Below are 20,154 nucleotides of genomic sequence, written 5' to 3' on the forward strand. Positions count from 1 at the left end.
AAGGAACATCTCAAAATACTGTAGTTAAGGGATGAAACTAAAGAATCCTCTGTTTAAATAAAAACAATCTTTTGCTGCTTCAGGAATTGATTTACAAATGTCTGATCAGTTTCATTATCCCTATTTTACAGTTAGAGAAACTGAGGCAGAGAGTGGGGAAATTACTTGTGCAAGGCTATTCAGCAGATAAGTGGCACAGCCAGGATTAGACTCAATGCTACAGTTCCATGAGCCTTGCACAAGGCTAACGATCCACGCATTAAGCTGCTGGCACAGCGCAGGTTAATACCACTGGTGATTCACCAAAAACTCTTAACTTTTAACTTCTCTGGTTTAAAACAATGGAGGGGACCCTTGAGAGAAAACATCACAGAAGGCTGTGATGTTTCAAAGCCTATCTCGAGTTGCATGCAAATATGTGTGTACGTGCATATGCATGCACATATGCATTTAGGTTTTAACAATACAGCTGGATCCTGGCCTTACTGGCACAAAAGCAAATCAGGAACAGGATCACTAATGTGAATAATAATAAAGCTAGTGTAGGAAAAGAACAGCATGTGTAGACTTCAGAGCCTACATCTTGGCTTTGGCTTCCACAGTGAGATGTTCATGTACTATTTGAAGAGGGAAAGCAGCAGAGATGTTATTCAGCTGAAGTGGTGAAAACTGGAGTTTTTAGTTGACAGAGAAGAGAGAATGCTGTGGGGTAGGTTTAAATGAGTAGCAAAATATTGCTAATAAGAGGTCTGGCAGAAGATTTCAGCATATAAAACTACTATTGTAAAAAAAAAATTATCAGTATCTCCATGGGGCATAGGCAATAAAACAGTAGCTGTAACAATACCGGGTCTTCTGTGGAAATTGAGACAGGGAGCAGATTTACTACATCATTAATATTCAAGGATGTCTGTCTTTTCTTCCCTTTTTTTAAATGAGAAGAGAAAGATCAGACCAGTAACTCATACGGGGCTCATGTAATCGTCTCAAACCAAAATACAGTATATAATCACAGAACTGGCAGTCTTTGCTCAAGAGAGACCCATGCTGGAAACAGCTGAGGCTAGGGTAGGGGCTCCCTCAGCAGAATACACAAAACAAAAGTGGAGTTGTTTCCATTGCTATTTAGTGGCTGGTCTATGGCTCGTGAGCAATGAATTTGGGAGTCTCAGGGCAGTAGAGGCTGACCATAATATGTTAGCCAGCAACCTAATCAGCCATTTCACCCAATAACAGAGAAGCAGACAACAGAACAAACATTGGGGTCAACCCTCCCCACTTTGCTGGCCACTTTTCTTTGCTCATTTGATTGTCTTTGGCTGCAGTTTAATGGAAAAGCCCTCTTGCAGAAGGGAACCACCCAGTAGCATAAATTCAACCAGGTATGGCAGGAGTAAACATGCCCAGTCATACCCAAGCCTCAACTTAGTGGTGGTTTCCAGAAAAAAGCAGATATGGCAGAGCTGGGGGTACACACCTAACAGCATACTGAGTTTCTGCTGCCATAAATTAGAACAACATCTTAGCTGCCCCATAATGACAGCACAGCTAAGTTGGCATGAATCCCTGATGGCTCTGAAACCTAAAGGGCCTGATTCTTTTCTCACATCAGTTGTACAATTACTGATATCAATGGGACTATACAAGGGCTTAAACTATTCTCTGAAGTGGAATTCGAAAGGACAGAAAGAAATACCTAAATTAATGCCTAAGTGGTGGTGGTAGTGATGTTTTAGGAGACATTTTGAACAATTTTTTTTAAATTCCCAACACAAATTTTTAGAGTTAATTTTTTGTTTTATAAAAATTAATTGAAACATGAACAATTATCCATTTCTGAAAACAATTTTGGATAAAAATGCTTAGCTTTTGGTTTGCTGCTTTTTTTGCTCTCTCTCCTCCCCAGCCCAAGCCCAGTATCCAGGTGCTTAAGGAAGAAAGCATGGCTAGTCGTAGACTAGTTGCCCTTGGTATTCTTTGTCCTCCTTGAGGACAGAAATAGTTTTCACTTGTACAAAGCTGGTGGCCATGTTGATAACAGTGGAGAGAATGAAGACTTTCTGGAGAGGAGGCATGAACCATTTCTGCAGACAGCATACCAAAGAATTACAGAGGACTGTGAAGGAGAAACTGAAGAAAAGGCAAGGTACCTGGCAGTTGTGATTTCAGAAGACAAAAGAGAAACACAGTATATCACACACACATAGAAACATGCAATCACTGTCAGAAATTCAGTACAGGTGGTTTTGCTGAGAGTGCTTCAGGATAAATTAACGGGTAGAAGAGATGAGAAGCAGACCCCACTAGTACCGAGAGAGGAACTAGCAGATGGTAAGAGTCACACAGCTCTAGGAATAGGGATTCTACCATCACCACACCCAAAGGAGAAGGATGATGATAGTGGTGACTAGGGACTCCCTCCTGAGTGAAATGGAAGCACCCATTTGTAGCCTAGATCTAGAATCCATTGGAGACATGCTACATGCCCCTTAGCTTGCATTCGGGACATGCTGGAGAGTTTGCCATGACTCACCAAGCCCTTGGTCCTCTACCCCTTCCTACTCATCCACATGGTTACTAATGATGCTGCCAGAAATGACCCCAAGCAATTTAAAGGATACTATGAGGCTCTGGAGAGTGGATTTCCAGGAGCCTGGGGTACTGGTGTTATTCTCGTGGGCCTCTCTCTTTACCAGGGACACAAAGTAGGGATCACTGCATTCTAAAAGCAAAGGAAGGTGTGATTGGTGATGGTGATGTCAACAGGAAGGCTTTGGTTTCTTCAATAATGGGCTGATATTCCACAGAAAAGGATTGAAATCCAATCCAGAGGGTGGGAAGAGCATGTTTGGACATCAACTCAATAACCAACTCGATAATAATTTATCCTGAAGCACTCTCAGCAAAACCACCTGTACTGAATTTCTGACAGTGATTCTGTGTGTGTGTGTGTGTGTGTGTGTGTGTGTGTGTGTGTGTGTGTGTGTGTGTGTGCGCGCGCGCGTTTCTCTTTTGTCTTCTGAAATCACAACTGCCAGGTACCTTGCCTTTTCTTCAGTTTCTTCTTCACAGTGCTCTGTAATTCTTTGGTCAGGCCACAGTTGGAGTACTACGTCCAGTACTGGGCGCCACACTTCAAAAGGGATGTGGCCAGCCTGGAGAGGGTTCAGAGGAGGGCCACCTGCTTGGTGAGAGGGAAGCAGGACAGGCCCTATGAGGAGAGACTGATGGACCTGAACCTATTCAGCCTCAGCAAGAGGAGGCTGAGGGGGGACCTGGTGGCTGCCTACAAGCTCATCAGGGGAGATCAACAGCAAATAGGCAGAGCCCTTTTCTCCCCAGCACCACCTGGGGTGACGAGGAACAATGGTCATAAGCTGATGGAGAATAGGTTTAGGTTGGAGATCAGGAGGCAATATTTTACAGTTAGGGTGGTCAAAATCTGGAACCAGCTTCCTAGGGAAGTGGTCCTCACCCCTACCTTGGGCAAATTCAAGAGGAGGTTGGACGCTCACCTGTCTGGGGTCTTGTGAACCCAGCATTCATTCTTGCCTGTGGCAGGGGGTCAGGCTAGATGATTTGTTCAGGTCCCTCCTGACCCTAGCTACTATGAAACTATGAAACCTGGTGATGAGTGACTTAACCTAGGAGTATGGCAATGGAAAAAAAGACAAACCAAAACAAAAAAACCCCACACATTGGCCAATAAACATTTAGGATCAAGAGATGAAGACCAGGAGAAAGGAATTAACTCTGAAGAAAGGCTAAAATAGATGCAAGAGGAAAAACAGAAGGGCTGTCCACAAAGGCATCTTCAATGCCTATGTAAGAGAATAAGGAGTATTGTAAAAATGCAGAATGGACTGGAAAACAGTCTGTAAAGATAATTATCATCTAAAATAGCTTTACAGAACTTAGTGGAGATAATTCTCCATGACTGGAATATAAATACTGAGATCAGTAGCTTGTTCCAGATGGATAGATATGGAAAGAAAGAAGACAATGCACTACTAGTTAAGAATGCATAGACTTGCTCCAAAGTTCAAGATTAAAAGAAATATTTTTTTTAATAATTGATTTTTTGGTCCACTCTTTTGGTTCTCCCATGCCACAGTGGCCAAAAGTGAAGGAACAATAACAAAACAAGCTCCCAATGGAAGTTATAACAGCTCCTTCACTGCAGGTTTTCAAGGTGAGGATGAATATATATCCTGTTTATATGGGATGCTTTTGGAGTAAAGCATTCCATCTATACAGAGTATAATGGAATAGCATATCCTGTATCTGTGCAAAGGGTTGGACTAGATGACATCTGATATCCTTTCTATGATTTTATGAGGTCAGGATCAAGAGAAACTGCCTTCCTGCTATGCAGATAGAGAATTTCAGCATTGAAGGATGATCCATCTGATACCCCAGAAAATGAAAATACTTTCAAGCCTGCAAAAATAAACAGAGGATCTTTTTCAGATTTTTTTAAATCTCAAATCTGTCAAACTTTATCCTGAATTTGCATTTCAACATGTAGGCAACATTATTGTGAACCAACTCTCAAACCTATCTTTGGCTTTTCTCTGTATCATTCTTCAAATGCTTTTCAGCCTCTAACACTGGCAGTCTGCATATCTGCACCTGTTTATTAATTATAAAATATTACTTCATAGCCTTCCTTGCTGTGATTAACTGGCCTTTTCTAAACTCTGTCCCCATAAACAGATAAAAGTGCAGCTGATAACATTATTAAAAATGTTGGTTAAGCACAGGATATGACTAATCCTGTGTTCACAGCTGGACATTAAACTGAGCCTTGCTAAACATAGTGTTCTTGCTGTCCCATAGAAAAAGTAAATGGACTACGGGAGAGCTTTGTGCATCATCCCCTATCTTGCTACCTTCCCCAGTGAGACACAGAGCCAACCCTAAGCTTTTACTCATGAATTTTGTAGGAAATCACAGAACTGGCTTAGAAATCACGTTTAAAAAAAATATTTAAAAAAAAGATGCCAGTTCTTATTTTCTGTCTCCTGGTTTCAGAATCATTACATTTAAATAATATTGCTCATATTTATCAAGCTTTTTTCTGCAACCATGAGGGCTACGAACTCTCTTTGTAAGTGAAACCTGAGATGCTTACATTGTAACTTGATTCATCAGGTTGTTGCTGTTAAAAATAAAATTGCCAATAAATATTGCAAGACTTACAATAAAAAAAAAAAAGTCACAAGAGTTGGCAACACTGCACATTCGCACCAACTGCCCTCATCACGGACCTGATAACCTAGGCAACTCATCAGGAGTAAACAAGTACCAGGGCAGCAGTCCAAGGTCCTGATTCAGAGCCCAACCAAATCTATAAAATGACTCCCACTGGCTTAATGGACTTTGCCAGTCCATCATCTCCTAGAAAACAGAGTTTTTTTATGAACTCAAATTTGCAACATCCCTATGCTGCTTTTAGCAAACCATGCAGCTCTCATTATGCAAGAACATTTTCTTCAATATTGCTCATTTTATTTTTAATTTCAAGTCTTTTTGTGGGGTTCTAATAGATAATTTATTAGGTATATCAATAGATGGGGGTCTCAGATAAGCAAAGGAAGAGCAGGAATGAAACACACTGATACAGACACTGGTAGTCATTACATTTTTATGCTACATTTTCAGGAAGTACCTAACAATCACTGCTGATCCTGCAGCATGTGCAAAAGAGGCATTTGTGCATATAATATGTGTGTAATTAAGATGGATAAGTGAAAACTGCAGGGTGCAGAGAAAGAATGTCCTATGAAAATCTAGTCCTTTATGAATCATGCCCACATTGCAAGGGCCTGCTCGAAAGTCTATGAAGTCCATGGAGTCTTACCATAGACTTCAAGGGAACATTTGGACAAGGCCCAACATCATTAAGGAAAAAATATAATTAATCAAAAGCCTACATGCATAGTTAGCAAGTAGTTAAAATTTTCAAACAATGCTGGAAAAATAGGTAATACAATAATTTAGGGCATGTTCTCCCTGGTATTTTTTATTTAAAGTGATTCTGAATTTAAATAAGAAGCCAAACACATGGGTAGCATTCAAATCTGACTTGCACTCTGTTCCAAAAAAATCAAATTTCCCTTGCGATATCTTAAATTAAAGTAATGACAATAATCCCCCCCACACACACATGCAAACAGTAGAGGACTTTAGGGAAATAAGACAGGTTTGCAATTTTTTTCTACTTGTGGAGTACACACATACACACACACGCAACACTGCTGGCACAAGTAATTGCCACACAACCAAACTAACAAGCTGAGTTTGAAAGGAAAGCCCAAATGTTAACAGCTGATATGAGCTCTATGAGCTGAGAGGCAAAGGCGCAAGAGGGAGTCATATATTCATAGATTGTAGAGTCGGAAGGGACCACAATGGATCATCATGTCCGACCCCCTGCCCCTGGCAGGAAAGAGGACCGAGGTCAGGTGACCCCAGCCAGGTGACTATCTAGCCTCTTCTTGAAGACCTCCAAGCTAGGTGGTAGCACCACCTCTCTTTGCAGCCCATTCCAGATCCATTCCAGAGTCATTAATGGCAGATTTGACACAGAAGTGGCCTATATTAAAAAAAACGGAAAAAACTGCAACCCACTTCTTTCAGAGCCTGGCACTTGCTAGTAAATTTCTTATCCTTTTTTATCCCCCATCTTCAAGAAAGAGATCAACTCCTTTACCAGGCCATGTTTATTTCCCATTCCATCATCGCTCTGATAGTTCTTGTGGTTTCTTAAATCTAAGGGCAGGTTTCTTTATTTTCAGACAAATGTTTTGGAAAATTCCAGCCAAGTAATGTACATCTGTAAATGACAAAATTGACTAGGAAGATCAAGCCACTCATCACATCCCTTCATTGAAAGCCTAGTCCAAGAACCTAACTTCAATTTTGTTTATAATATTTGCAAGTATTATTACAAATCCTGTTATCTGTACAGTTGCTACTTTAAAAAAATACAATATCTTGAAAATAAGAACAAGCCCAATATTTCGAAAGACTGTATATTCTAGGACAGATTCCTGGGAAGAGCACACACCAACTGCAGAAACTTCCTCAACCTGACAAAGGGTTTTAAAACCCAAAAGCTTGCTTAAAAATTTTTTCCCCACTATTTAAGTTGGTCTAATAAAAGATATCTGATTCACCCAAAGAACCTTGTCTGCATACATTGTAACATATTTAAAGAAAGTGTTTCTAGCGTTTCCACTTGTGCAGAGAGGCTTGAAAATGGAAAACAGCATAAACTATGACTGAAGATCCGTCACTGTGATTATTCCTTAAATTCATGGGGAGACCTTAAATATCACAACAGCTACTCCAACCTGACCTTTCAGACCCATAAACTTAAGTATGGATCCCTTTACTTTTTTGGGGAGGGAAAGGTTGAGGACCAACTTTTACTTGTTGGGACAGCCTGAGATGGGTTCAAGGCAGCCATCTGGACACCTGTAGCTCAGCTAAACAAGCTGTAATCACAGCTTTGGCTGTAAATGATAAATCTGAATAGCAGGGAAGGCGATTCAGGAGATGCAGTAGGTCTTGCTTTATTATGGAATTCAGCACTCAAGAGTTAGCCACTGCTACTTCCAGCATCACCAAGACTAGCCCTGAAAAGGAGCTGCAAATTCCAGTGAGTGGAGACGATGTAGGAGCTGACAAGGAAGGAAGGACATAATATGTGGAGATCATGAATGAAGAGGGAAATGAGAGAAGAATGGAAAGCTTCTTCATGTTCCTTCACTCTCCTCCCCCCTCAAACATGGTCCAGGGAATGGGAGCTTTTGGTCCTTCTCCAAATGGGGAAGAGGTTGGGGAAGTCTTCCTATGAATCTGTTTAAAAGAGCCATCAGAGTAAGAAAAGCTTGTATCCTGCCACACCTGTATCAGTGTTAATATATACAACATGAATGGCAAACTTAATGCTGGAATGCAAATCATCAGTCCCAATGGGGCAGTGCTCTTTTTTCTTGTGTGTTCACAGATGGTGGATTTGTCAGAAAGCAGGATGAGCCACATGGAGAAGCCTTAGATTAACTTAACTTTGTCTGAAGTGACAAAAGGTATTCAACATGTTAAGTAACAGGTCAAATAACAAACCTTTGTCAAGAAGCACCAGCTAATAAATGGACCCTATATCAAAGACCACTGTAGTATAAACCTTGTAATACCATTTGTAGCACCAGCAGCCAAAGGTTTCTCTAGCCGAAGCAGTATTTTGGTCCTATGTTTAGCATCTGGCAAAAAGCCAGGAAGACTTCCATAACCACTCTTCAATTCATCTGTTAATCCCTTGAAGCATAGGTCCTGTTTGTTACTTAGGATGTCAAGTTTCATCATTCCTTCAGTGTCCTGGTGGCAGAGCTTCCTGTCACAGGGGAAGAACTACACACTACTGTGATATCAACATACAAAGAACGAGGCTTAGATGAGTTAAAATGTGATTTGGATGAGAACAAACAAGTCTGGTGACATCAACAGCACCTTGACTAAAAGGTACCTCTCAACGTTAAAACGGAAGACTACACCGGATGAGATTCATTCACAGTCTCTCACCATTAGGGTTACCAAACGACTGGGTTTTCCCAGACATGTCCTCTTTTTGGGTCCTCCCATCTCCATCTGCACTTTTTTTTAAATATCAGCAACTGTCTAAGATTGTGTTCTGCTCAGCAGTGAAGTTTTTCCTAGCACTTCCCAGCTTGCCTTAGGAAGGAGCTGGTGGGGTTGAGGGAGCGGAGGAGAGCAATTGGAGGCAAGGGCATCATGTGCATCTGTGTGCATGCACTGGCAGTTGAAGGTGGGTAAGTCTGTGGGGGGCAGGGTTTGGAGGGCCAGGGCTTGGGGAAATCTATCTGGGCACCAGGGCTGCAGCACAGTGGAGAGGCGAGGGAGATGCCTGCCCCTCCAGCGCGGGGGAAGGGTGGGGAAGGGGGTTCTTCAGGGGTAGCAGGGAACTGCGTGTACAGCAGGGCTAGGGGGGGCAGGAGTGAGGGGCACCAGCATGGTCTCGGGGGTAGGGTACTGTGGTTGGAACTAAGGGGCAGGAGCAGGTCTCTGGGGGGTGGGGGACTGTGGGACGGGAGCACAGGGCATAGGCAGGGCCAGGAGTGAGGGGTATCAGCAGGGATGGGGGGGAGGGGGGCTGTGGCAGGGCATGGGCATATCACTGCCCCCCTCCCCAATAATATTAACCCCCCCACCCCTGGCTGGTGTCCTCGTTTTTGAAACTGGAAATATGGTAACCCTACTCACCTTACGAAGTGAGCCCTAAGTCAAACAATGCAAGAAAGAATCCAAAAAAGCAGGCTAAATTTCCTCAGAAGACTGCTAGAAAGTGAATGCAAGCAGGTGCATACACGCACACACACAACTTTCTTATCGTTCTCCTTTCCTTTCTTTATTGATGTTCTTAAAGGGTGAGGTTAAAAGAATTTTCAACATAATATTGAAGAGGATGAGTTTCAGGAAAAAGGTCCACATGTTGATGCCAGCTACAGTGAAAACTTCCATGTTCCCAAGAATTTTACCTCAAGAAGGACCATTTCATCATTCGTATTAGCACTGTAAAGTGGGCCACATAATTGCCTAGGAGAGACAAATAGATATTGCACAAAGAAGAGGCTATTTTAAGTAGCTTGGTTTTGGTGCCTTGAAGAGCCAGAGATGTTTTGAAAAGCAAATTAAGTTTTGGGGCCGCAAATCCCAGTTGCCACTCTTACAAAGGAGGTGGCTGCTGCACATGCGAGTCCAGAGTTAGTTTGTTTAAGAACACTGTACTCCTAGTTTTAAGAGTCTTTGCAGTAATGCAGCCATGAAGGCCTGGATAACTGAAGACATGACATCAATAGATACTCTAAAGGGTCCAGAACATCAATGCAGAAGGAGCCACAACTACTTGGATGTACAGAAACAGTGTGGAATCAAGTATAAACTCATGCCCCCCAAGTCTGAAAACTGACTTGGATATTTAACAGTAGACTCCCTTCACAGTACGGACAGATGGGTAGTAAGTGGTGGTTCAAAAAAAAAAAAAAAAAAAAAAAAAAAATGTCTTTTCCCTCCAGCATTTAGTTTCAGCTAGTATCCTTTCATTCATGTATTAAGCTGAATTATTTACCAAATGACCAAACAGCCTGGTAGCAAAAGGGACAGTGCCCCCTTCACTTTTCTTTGAAGATGAGGAGAAAAAAGGACTGCAGTCATTTTCTGTTAAATGGTGCAATAAGAACTTTTATTTAAAAAATAAAAATAAAAAGCTGCTAAAAAGATAATCTGTGAAGACTCTGCTTTCTTAAAGTAAGAATTCAGGGTATAAAATCTGGTCTTTCAAACCTGACCATGTCAAGGTGTTGCCTCATGTGAGGCCTACATTAAAAAAAAAAAAAATGCAAAAAACATATTTCAAGTATCTAGCTGGCAGCAACTTGCCAGAGAGAGGAAAATATCTGGACATCTTTTTAGCCCATGAACTCTTCACCTGTTAATTACTTGTCACTCTTCTGACTTTATAAAAACAGCCAGCCAACTCAATCTCCATGTCTTGCAGAAGATAAGAAGTAGTGGTATAACTAGGGTGGGTTATCAGGGCAACTACTCCGGGCTCCAACTGGCAGGGCAGCGAAAGAAAGCAGCTGCTGTTGGTAGCTATGCAAATCGTGACTGCATGGAAACTTGAAGTTGCCCCTGCCCCTGTGCCCTTGGCACCCAGGTGCATCCCTACATTACTGATAGGAGTCATCAAACCAAGGACATACTGAACTGGGAACCAGTAACTAAATCCATGACTGGTTTCTTAGCAACTGTTCAACATGGCCCATCTGTTTATCAATATTTCCAATGAAACTGTCTCAGGGTTTAAATTGCCACCAGCTAAACTTATGGGTGGAAAAATGAGTGCCAGAATTAAATTAGCAATTGACTAATGTTTGAAGGCCACTTGGAAACTGCTGACCGAGTGCCTTTTTGAGCTTTAACTCTTTAGCGCCTGGAGCTGAAAACTTGATGATGCAGATTAACAGACTCCTTTGCTTTAACACCAGACTTGCCATTTAATGACTGCAACAACTTGAAGGAATTTAAAGTATCATAGTTGGGACAAACCACAGCCTGGAATTTAGGTTTTTGATTTTACAAAAACAGCACACTAATAGGAAAAAAATCTCTCAAAGATATAAGCATTATGCCCACATAGGGAAAGAGCTTGACTTTTGATTATCAAATGAACATTTCAGCATCTCTCTCAACCCAAAAGCAAAACCAAAAGTAATACTAAACTGGTCCAGGGATGTTTTCATGGCTCGCTCTCAGTGAAATGGAAGCAGCCAGCAGAACAATGCGAAATGGGAGAAGTCTGGGTTTTTTGTTTTAAGAAAAAAAAAAAAATCTTTGTTTCAATAAATCTAAAGTGACGTTATTAATGCAGGGAATCGGTCCTAAATATTTACTCTGACTCTTTAAATGGGGCAGAAATTGACCTGGGTTTTTTTGTTTGTTTTTTTAGAGAGAGTCACAAAAAATTAACATTACAGAAATTAGGTTTAGAAATTAAGAAACCTAAAAAAACACCATTTAATAAGAAAGCACATGGATAAAAGGAGAAGCCAAGAGGACTAGAGATACAAAGTTAAACTGGAAGCTGATGTAAATAGGTATAATATAACTCTATCATATAGCTGACTTCAATTAATCTGCTCTGGTTTATTTCACCAAAGGATTTGGTCCCCAGGGCTCTATGCTGGAGTCTGTGGAAATGCCAGTTAGGTAAGTGTGGTCTTCCCTACTGATCTCTCATTTGCATTTTCATGCCAGAGCAGCAGAGACGTAATAAAGAACAAAAGCAGCGCAGTGGCAGGCAGGGCGGGCCTGGAAGGATAGATGCAAGCACAACATTCTTAGCTTTGATGGGGGCGGTTTAATTTTAAACCCAGGTATCATAACTAGAAGTTACAAGGAGTGAGGCCCAGTGGTGTCCTTTTACTATCAGCTTCTAATCCAATCCTACACGGTCAAGCACAGATCAGCAGCCAAGACAGCACCCTGTAACAAAGCTCATGGATACACTGGCATTCTCAGTAGACACGTGCGGCCCCTCTGTGTTCCTCCACACATCTTAACATAGCTGTGACAGACTTCTCCAAAGCTCAGCAACATCCTCTCTCACGTGCATACACCTTCTCAGTTTACACTCTCTCCCCACTCCTTCCTCTCATGCAGTTTATTATTAGCGATACAGGTTTTAGCAGTTTATTATTTTCACATACAACTTCGAGACAGCATCTTTCATGGGGACTGTTTGTAAAGCAAAGCCAAAACCTTTGGGAAACAAGTCTGGGAAACATGATTAACAAGGAAAGGCTGAAAGAACTGAGATTATTTGATCTGGAGAAGAGAAGACAGGCAGGATTTGATAACTGTCTTTATAACCATCCTTCAGGTATTAGAAGAGGATGATGATAGATTATTCTTTGTGGCCATATGGGACAGAACAAGAAGCAATGCTTTTAAACCTGCAACAAAGTTAGATATTTAGATTAGATATTTGGAAGAAGTTTCTCACTGTGAGGGTGGTTAACCACTGGAATAGGCTATTCAGAGAAGTTGTGGAGTCTCCATCTCTGAACATTTGAAAAAAGAAGGTTAGACAGGCTCTTGACTAGGGTGACTTAGACAAGGATGATCCTACCTTTAACAGGGGGGTGAACTGAATGACCTTCTGAAGTCCCACCCAGCCCTATGTTTCTACGAGTCTGATCACAACTGAATAAATACAAGTAGACAGATGAACTCCTACAGGGCCTCACTGACCCCGGTGAAGCACGAAGGTCTGTCAGTCTGCATGGAACTAATGGCAGGATCAAGTCACACCAAATATTGACAGCAATCACACTATTAGAAAACCTACCTGAGAAAGGAGTTTATTGTCGTCCTCCAGCAGTTTGACTTTTGTTTCAAGTTGCCTGATATAGTTGGAAGATGAATCTTTAAAGAGAAAACAGAAAAACTGATTAACCCTCCTGTGCTTTAACTTCAGTAATACCATTCTACAACAAGCCTTTTTTTTTTTTTTCTCCCCCCACCCTGTGGAAAGAACCAAAAAATAATGCTCTGGGCTAGGGCTGACTGAAAATTTCTGGCCCAAATTTCTATTAAAACAGGAGGTTCAGGAAAACGGATCTGGGTATTAAATTCATATCAATGTAATGGAATTGTTTATCTCAGGGGGAAAAGAAAAAAGATTCTGAAAAAGCTAAAATTCTCATTTAAACATTTTCTCATTTCAATGTTTCAAAACAGCAGATTTTTTTTTTTTGCTTATAAATTCCCCTCAATCTTTTATTAAAATCTTTTAAAACTTCAGTCAAAATAAAAAATTTTCAGTTTGGGTAAAGTTCATTCCCCTTCTCCTGCTATTTCTGGAACTATTTAGTGAAGCAAAAATCAGTTAATCGCACAGTTCTCTAAAAGGGGTCACAGCTGGAATTCGATGTATTAACGAGGAGAACAAGATGAGTACAGCAAGACGTCAAACCTGAAGCACAGACACAGACAGACAGGTATAGCCAGAAATTCCTGCTAATGTGATCTAACTTGCTACTCCAGAAGTAAGTGAAGCTAGGCATAAATAGTAATAAGGCAGTAAAATGCAATCCCACATAAAGTGGCTGTATTCAACCTGGATAGTGTTATGGCCCGTTTAGCATTACAATAAAACAGCAACATGAGATAGGATGACCTGGTGCATAAGATAGCTTGCCAGAGAGCTCTGTGGGTGGGTTCTACACAGCAGTAACATCTGCTTTTAGTTTTGGAACATGCTTTGAAGCAATATATTTGCAAATTTTACACAATAAAAATGAAAGAGTGGGCAAAATCTTTTAGCTGTTCTCATCACATTTAACCATTTGCTGTACTTTCTTTTGTGTGCGTTAACCTAAAGAACCTTATGTCCGTTTACAATTTTGGTAACAGCAGGCGTGAAGTGTTTTGGGTTAATTCTGTTGCTTAAGCAAGTGGACAACCTGAGCAAAACAGTACTCTTAACATTCTTTGTAAAATACATTTTACTAAATTTTAATTATTTTGAAACTGGTACAAAGCCACAACCCACAGTGGCTCATACTAAGCATGACAGAGAAAAACTAAAGCTCCTGGGCTAAGTACAGACAGTCAAAAAACCCAAGGCTGAATCAATTCAATCTTCACAAATTAGTCTAAACTGCATTAGATTGAACCAATAAGCAAGTGAGCAGACATTCACTTTTGATTCTGGAAATGCAGCCACACACCTGCAGTGGCTCAGGCCAGAAGCTGGGGGGGTGCAAGAGCACAGCTCTCTGCTCAGCTAGAGCAGACAGTTTGGGCCAAGGCTAGCCCACACACTTCTTTGCAAGGTGTGTGTGTGTGTTGGGGGGTGGGGGGAGGGCGGCTACAGAGCAACCTAGGATTCTGGGGGACTGTGAGTTAACTTGAATCTGGAGGGGACATGCTGATTTCTGTGTGCTTTTGAAAGCATCACTCAGAGACAGACCCACTTAAGCAAGGTGCACCAGTAGGAGCTTTTACATGTTGAGCTTCCTCTAAGGATCAGTCCTACACAATGCTAATCTTCCATAGTCATTTGTGGAAACACCAGCTCCCAGCAGAGACACCAAGCACCTTGCAAAATTCTTTTCTGTTTATTCTTTAAGATGCTGTGCAGCCCCGTTAGCATGCAAGATATACCTGATCTCTGACGGTGCTTTGACTATTCATGAGAAAAACTGGAATATGCCTGATGATGTGCCAAGCTGCACGCAAAGAAAAGCATCACAACAAGTTAAATAAGATTTACAAGCATCTACCAGAAAATATAAAATAGCTTCCAGAGAAATGTATTCATGTTGTGTTAAAACTGCTTTGCATTAAACAAGTGATTCTGGATATTCTTCATAACAAAATATAAGAAGTCTATTTGAAACCATGTAAGTTCTCAGGCCCCTAACAATAACAGCTACAGGCTGCTCAGTGCCAGACATGAGCACATTTTACTAGTGAAACACGTACATATTCTTGACTTAAATTAAAGGTTTCAGAGGTACCCAAAGTTGTTTGAAAAAGCAGATGTAGTGTTTTGCAGTTAAATGGTGCGATTGCCCTGTGATTACCTAGAAATTAGATGCCACTGGACTGCACATATTTTTGTACATTCTTTTTTGATTGGGTTTGCGTGCATGTGTGCCTACACAGACACATACACTGAGCTACTGTGGATAAGAAGTGCTCATATGAGCCCTAAAGATGCACAGTAAGATGAGATGCAAGCTCAACAACCACCACAGCATATAGGTGGACTTTTGCTCAGTTTCCCAGAGCAGCATGAACTATGTTGTACCCTGACTCCTAAAGAAAGACTAGCACTATCCTATAAGTTAATTACTTTTTTGTCTTGTACCAGTCTTAAACTAAGATCGCATAAACCATCACACCAAGTACCATATAAACATGGAACAAAAAACCCTTCCTCCTAGCCCAAACAACTTACAGTAACAGTTTTGAGGCCAAAACACTAAACTCCCCATCCACAGTAGCCAGAGTAAACATGCTAGAAACCTGCTGACCACAATCATGTTTTAAAACTGCTGCAGGTTATGTTGAGTGTGTGGAAAGGCACTCATACAGTATTTACAATCCAGCTTTTCCTAGACTCAGCAAGTGATTTGTTCTCTGGCAGACCATAGTTTCTGAGCACACCAGTTAATAAAAAGGACAAAATTATAGAGGAAATGATTTCTCCTTTTTTAAATTATGCCTCTAGTACCCAAAGGTTCCCTGCCCCATCACATACTCAGGGCAACCTGAAGCTGTGGGCACTGCCATCTTTGAAAAATCAAGTGAGAAATATACTAGGTGGAATCTAATCAACCACCACCCCCCCCGTACACTGTAAACCCATGTTTAAATTCAATAATGACTTGATCTTTAAATTCCACCCTCCATAAGATAAAAGTGATCAGAGTAAAATAAAATGCAAAGAGAGAACAAAAGAAAACAAATGAGTTATTTTGCCAGCAGTAAATGATCTGCCTCCAACAGAGCACAGAAAACAAAAGTCAGAGCTGTCAGCTTCTCCATTGTGCTCTCCAAGATTGATCACCAACACCTTATGGACATTCTTTATGTGAGGTAGATGCCAGATGAGCAGTTAACATCATGATTTTTATTTTAAAAGATCCCATAACTCCAACCTGCAGGCGCAAGTGCTCAGCAGCAAGACCTAGGCTGATTTTCTCCCACGTTAGATCAAGAACCACATTCCCAGAATTTTTTTGCCTCTGACCTCCTGGTTATCAGTGAATTCCACCCTGCAACCTCCCAGCAACATTGGAAAAAAGCACTTTATACCTACCCACAACATACTGCTCAGCTGGAATGTTAATGGCTCATACCACTCCCCCCCCCACCCCCGCCACAATCATCATTAGAAATTAAACAAATTATCCCAATCACCATATAAGCGGTGTGTTCAGCCTTTAGGAATGCTTAACCCTGACTCCAAATGCACATGCTTCCCCCTGGTTTCAGTGGCTCTACAGAATCCAAAACTTCATAGCACATAAATGGCACATCTTCAGGCCATACTCTCAGCTGATGTAAAAGGGCACTGCAATAGAGCCATCTGATTTGTACCAGCTGAAGACACAGTACCTTAGTTTAGTTTAGTTTAGTTTAGTTTGAGGCAGCTAAATCAATAGGCTCTGTATCTGCGCAGCATGGTTAGGGGAGGAAAGAGAAATAAGGGAACTCTGTGTGGTCAATTATGCAATGTGCTAAACTCTTATGGTTGCCATGATGTGGGTTTTGCAGGCTACAGTGGAGCTCATCTCCCCTACGGATACTGCTCAGTCAGTCCTGCTCTGCTCTTATCATTTGAATTCTTCACAAGCAATTGTATTAGCAGATGTTTGCCTTTGAAATAAACCAGGGGAGAGGAATTTCTACTCAAAATGTTACACCCCACCCTGATATCCTTCCCATTTCACATGTTCAATTTCCTGACAGCCAGTCATTCTGTGCAGTGCATTTTTCAAAAGCAAAAATCTTTCTTGTCAATGCAGCACGATACAAGTTTGTTTGCCCAAGGGCATTGCTCCTATCCTTGCTTATGGTATGAGAAAAAGTTTCTATTCAAATGAGAGAATAAAGGGATAGAGTCCCTGCTCTGTTTGCCTGTCTCTCCTTGGTACTGACATTTTATCATTAGATAAAAGAGAAAATTACCTGAGGGGAGCCCCTTACAGGAGCCTTCCCCAATCTGGGATCTAACTGGTCAGGAAGTATGTAGGGAAAACATTAGGAAGCACATGTAGAACAGCAGGATTTGTTGGTGGGGTGCTGCCATAAGTCACACAGGGAGTAGGAAGGAGAAACAGTGCAACAGCTCATGTGGGTTAATGTAAAAGGCAGGAGGCTGGAAGAAGTAGAACAGGATCAAGAGTCTGGATTCTCCTGCCAGCAGACACCAGAACCCGGCACAAAGCTGCCAAGTAAGTTGTGCTGACTCATTGTGGGAGGTCCCCTACTCCCAATTTCAAGGGAATTTAACATGGGAAAAGAGCCCCGTCACCGTACATTCATGCACAAGGCAGCAGGGGGATGGGGGGCAGGTAGCTGCTGTGGCTCTGGGCCCCACTGGGGGTTGAGGCCAGAGCTGAGGCTGTAGCTGCCACCTGCCACCCCTCCCCACTGCCTCTACATGCCCTGCCACAGCCCTCAGTCTCCCACACACACACTGCTTCTCCCTCTCTGCTGCACTCCTCATTACCTTTGCTCCACACCAGCAGGCTGTCCCTACGGCAGCCTGGGACATGGAGCATGGCCTCAGCCTGGCCCTGTAGCAGCAGTGTGGTGTCAGCACTGCTGCGCCAGCCCAGCCCCACGGCAGCAGTGCTGGCTCCACACTGCTGCTAGGGGGCAAGGCTGGAGCCACGCTCTGTGCCCCAGGCTGCAGCGGGGACTGAGCCTGATGCTGTGGGGGAAAGGTAAGGGGGGGGGGGGACAGGGGAGAGACAGGCAGGTGAAAAGACTTTGTGGGGGCAAGAATAGAGGAAGGGGCATGGGGACCTGAAGCTGTGGGGACAGAAGTGGTGTGAAGGGGAGAAGAGGGAAATCAGGGCAGTCAGACTGCAGGGCGCAGGCACAATGGAAGGCAAGTGCTGTGGAGAGGAAGAAGAGGGGCGGAGGGCAGGCAGCAGGGGACAAGCTGCCTACCCCACTGCCTCCACATTGCCTGCCTCCTACCACCTGACCCCATGCTGCCTGCCCTACCACATGCCCCCCCCCCCACTACCTCCTACAATGTCCGTCTCCAACCACCTTCCCCTACTGCCCCCCTCATCACCTCTCCCTCCACCACCTGCAGTGTGGGGGTGGCGGAGACTAATTTAAAATGATCTTCCAATAATTAGTTTCCATACATGGAAAGCTATAATACATCTATAAATTTTCCATATGTGGGATCTAATTATTGGGGGCAGAGGGTCACCTTACATTCAGAGTTGTCTTGCATTTGGATAAATACAGTGTATGATCCCAGCCAAGGCTTTGTCTACCCAGATCTTAAAAACCTCTAAGGATGTAAATTCCAAAACCCCTCTGGGTAGCCTGTTCCAGTGTTTGACTACCCTCCTTGTGAGAAAGTTGTTCCTAATATCTAACCTAAACTCCCCTTGCTGCAACTTGAAACCATTGTTGTTTGTTCTGTCATCTGCCACCACTGAGAACAGTCTGGCTCCACCCTCTTTGAAACCATTTACTTATAGAACAGTCATCATTTACTTATCGAGTTTAAGCACTTGAGCTAGATTGTTTATAGAGCTGTAAAATCTGACATCCCCTTTTTCTACTGTGCCTTTGGAAAAAAAAAAAGACTAATTGTACGTAGTTCATAACTTCATCTCTGATAGAGGTTCCTGAATTACTCTCCGAACTCATAAAAGGAGCATTTTTATATTATCTACCCTCATGAATATTTACTGGTCTTTAAAAAAAATTCCACCTGGAATAGGGCATAATACGACTTTGATGTAATCTAGCTGAGTAACTCCTCTCTCTGCAGACAAACCACTTAATGCTCATTACAGCTAAACCAAGGGGACAGGAATCACTCTACCTTGCTTTAACTAAATGGCCTTTGAGGGAGAAAGGGAATTTGTCTCACTCCAGAGGAAACCTTTTTAAAAATACAAATCAGAACCTGTTTTACAATTAAAAAAAAATAATTTCTCTGTGCCAGGAACAGGCAGGGACTGTTGGAGACAAGGCATTACAGTTCCTCATTTTAGATTTCAGAGAAATCCTCCTGACAAACAAGTAAGATGAGCCATCAGTTCATTTTGACAGTACTGAAAAATGATGGTTGTGTTCCCATTGTACATCATTTCACAAATCCAAGCACTCATGGAGCCCAGGTTCTCATTGCAACCCCAGTTTCATATCAAGAAACATTTGTATAAGGAAAACATCCTTCTAAAGATTTCTTATTTTGAACACTTAAGTGAGTTTAATCAAAATCCATATAAAAAGGTACTTCATTAAGATCAGCCTACCACAGAGAGAGAGGAAAAGGCCAATGTAGATGTCTATAAGAATAGAAAATTATGGAACAACCATTGTGAATGTGCTAATTTGCAACTGTATCATACTGCTGAATTAACCGAAGTACTGCACACATGGGCAGTTTGCTGTGCAGCAGCAACAACTACTTAGGATTCTGTCATTTAAGAACAAGCTGGATTTTTTTTAATGATGCCACATACAGCTTCCCAAGGGAAAAGTTCTAGTCCTGCCTCTTGGGTAGCAACATGCAAAACTAGTCTGGAATAAGCTGTAGGCAATGTACTATCAGAAGCAATTATGACCAACCAGAAAGATGAAGTAGATGAGGTGAAACCAGATCTTTTCTACTGGTATTCTACCTGCATGCAGTTTTTCCATTACTATGTGCATTTCAAATCATGAGCCACAGAATTGCCCCTCATGTGGAACAGAAGTGACAAAGTAGGTCCCAAATCTACTGCATTCTATCCCCAAACCCTGAGGTGTCTTCCCCCCCCAACACACACACTTTATCTACCTGTAATT

General features: G+C 42.1%; 1 protein-coding gene across 3 annotated transcripts in view; it reads right to left on the reverse strand.

The window, feature by feature from the left end:
* The window catches only part of CCDC85C (coiled-coil domain containing 85C), a 177,706-nt gene that overhangs the window by 64,367 nt on the left and 93,185 nt on the right, over positions 1–20,154 (reverse strand). For all 3 annotated transcript variants that reach the window (XM_014596429.3, XM_014596427.3, XM_006261047.4), the window contains exon 2: positions 12,938–13,014. In XM_014596429.3, the coding sequence (XP_014451915.1) occupies positions 12,938–13,014 (77 nt within the window). The remainder of the gene's footprint in view (positions 1–12,937; positions 13,015–20,154) is intronic.

The sequence above is a fragment of the Alligator mississippiensis genome, chromosome 2, assembly GCF_030867095.1.
Source record: "Alligator mississippiensis isolate rAllMis1 chromosome 2, rAllMis1, whole genome shotgun sequence".
Lineage (NCBI taxonomy): Eukaryota > Metazoa > Chordata > Crocodylia > Alligatoridae > Alligator > Alligator mississippiensis.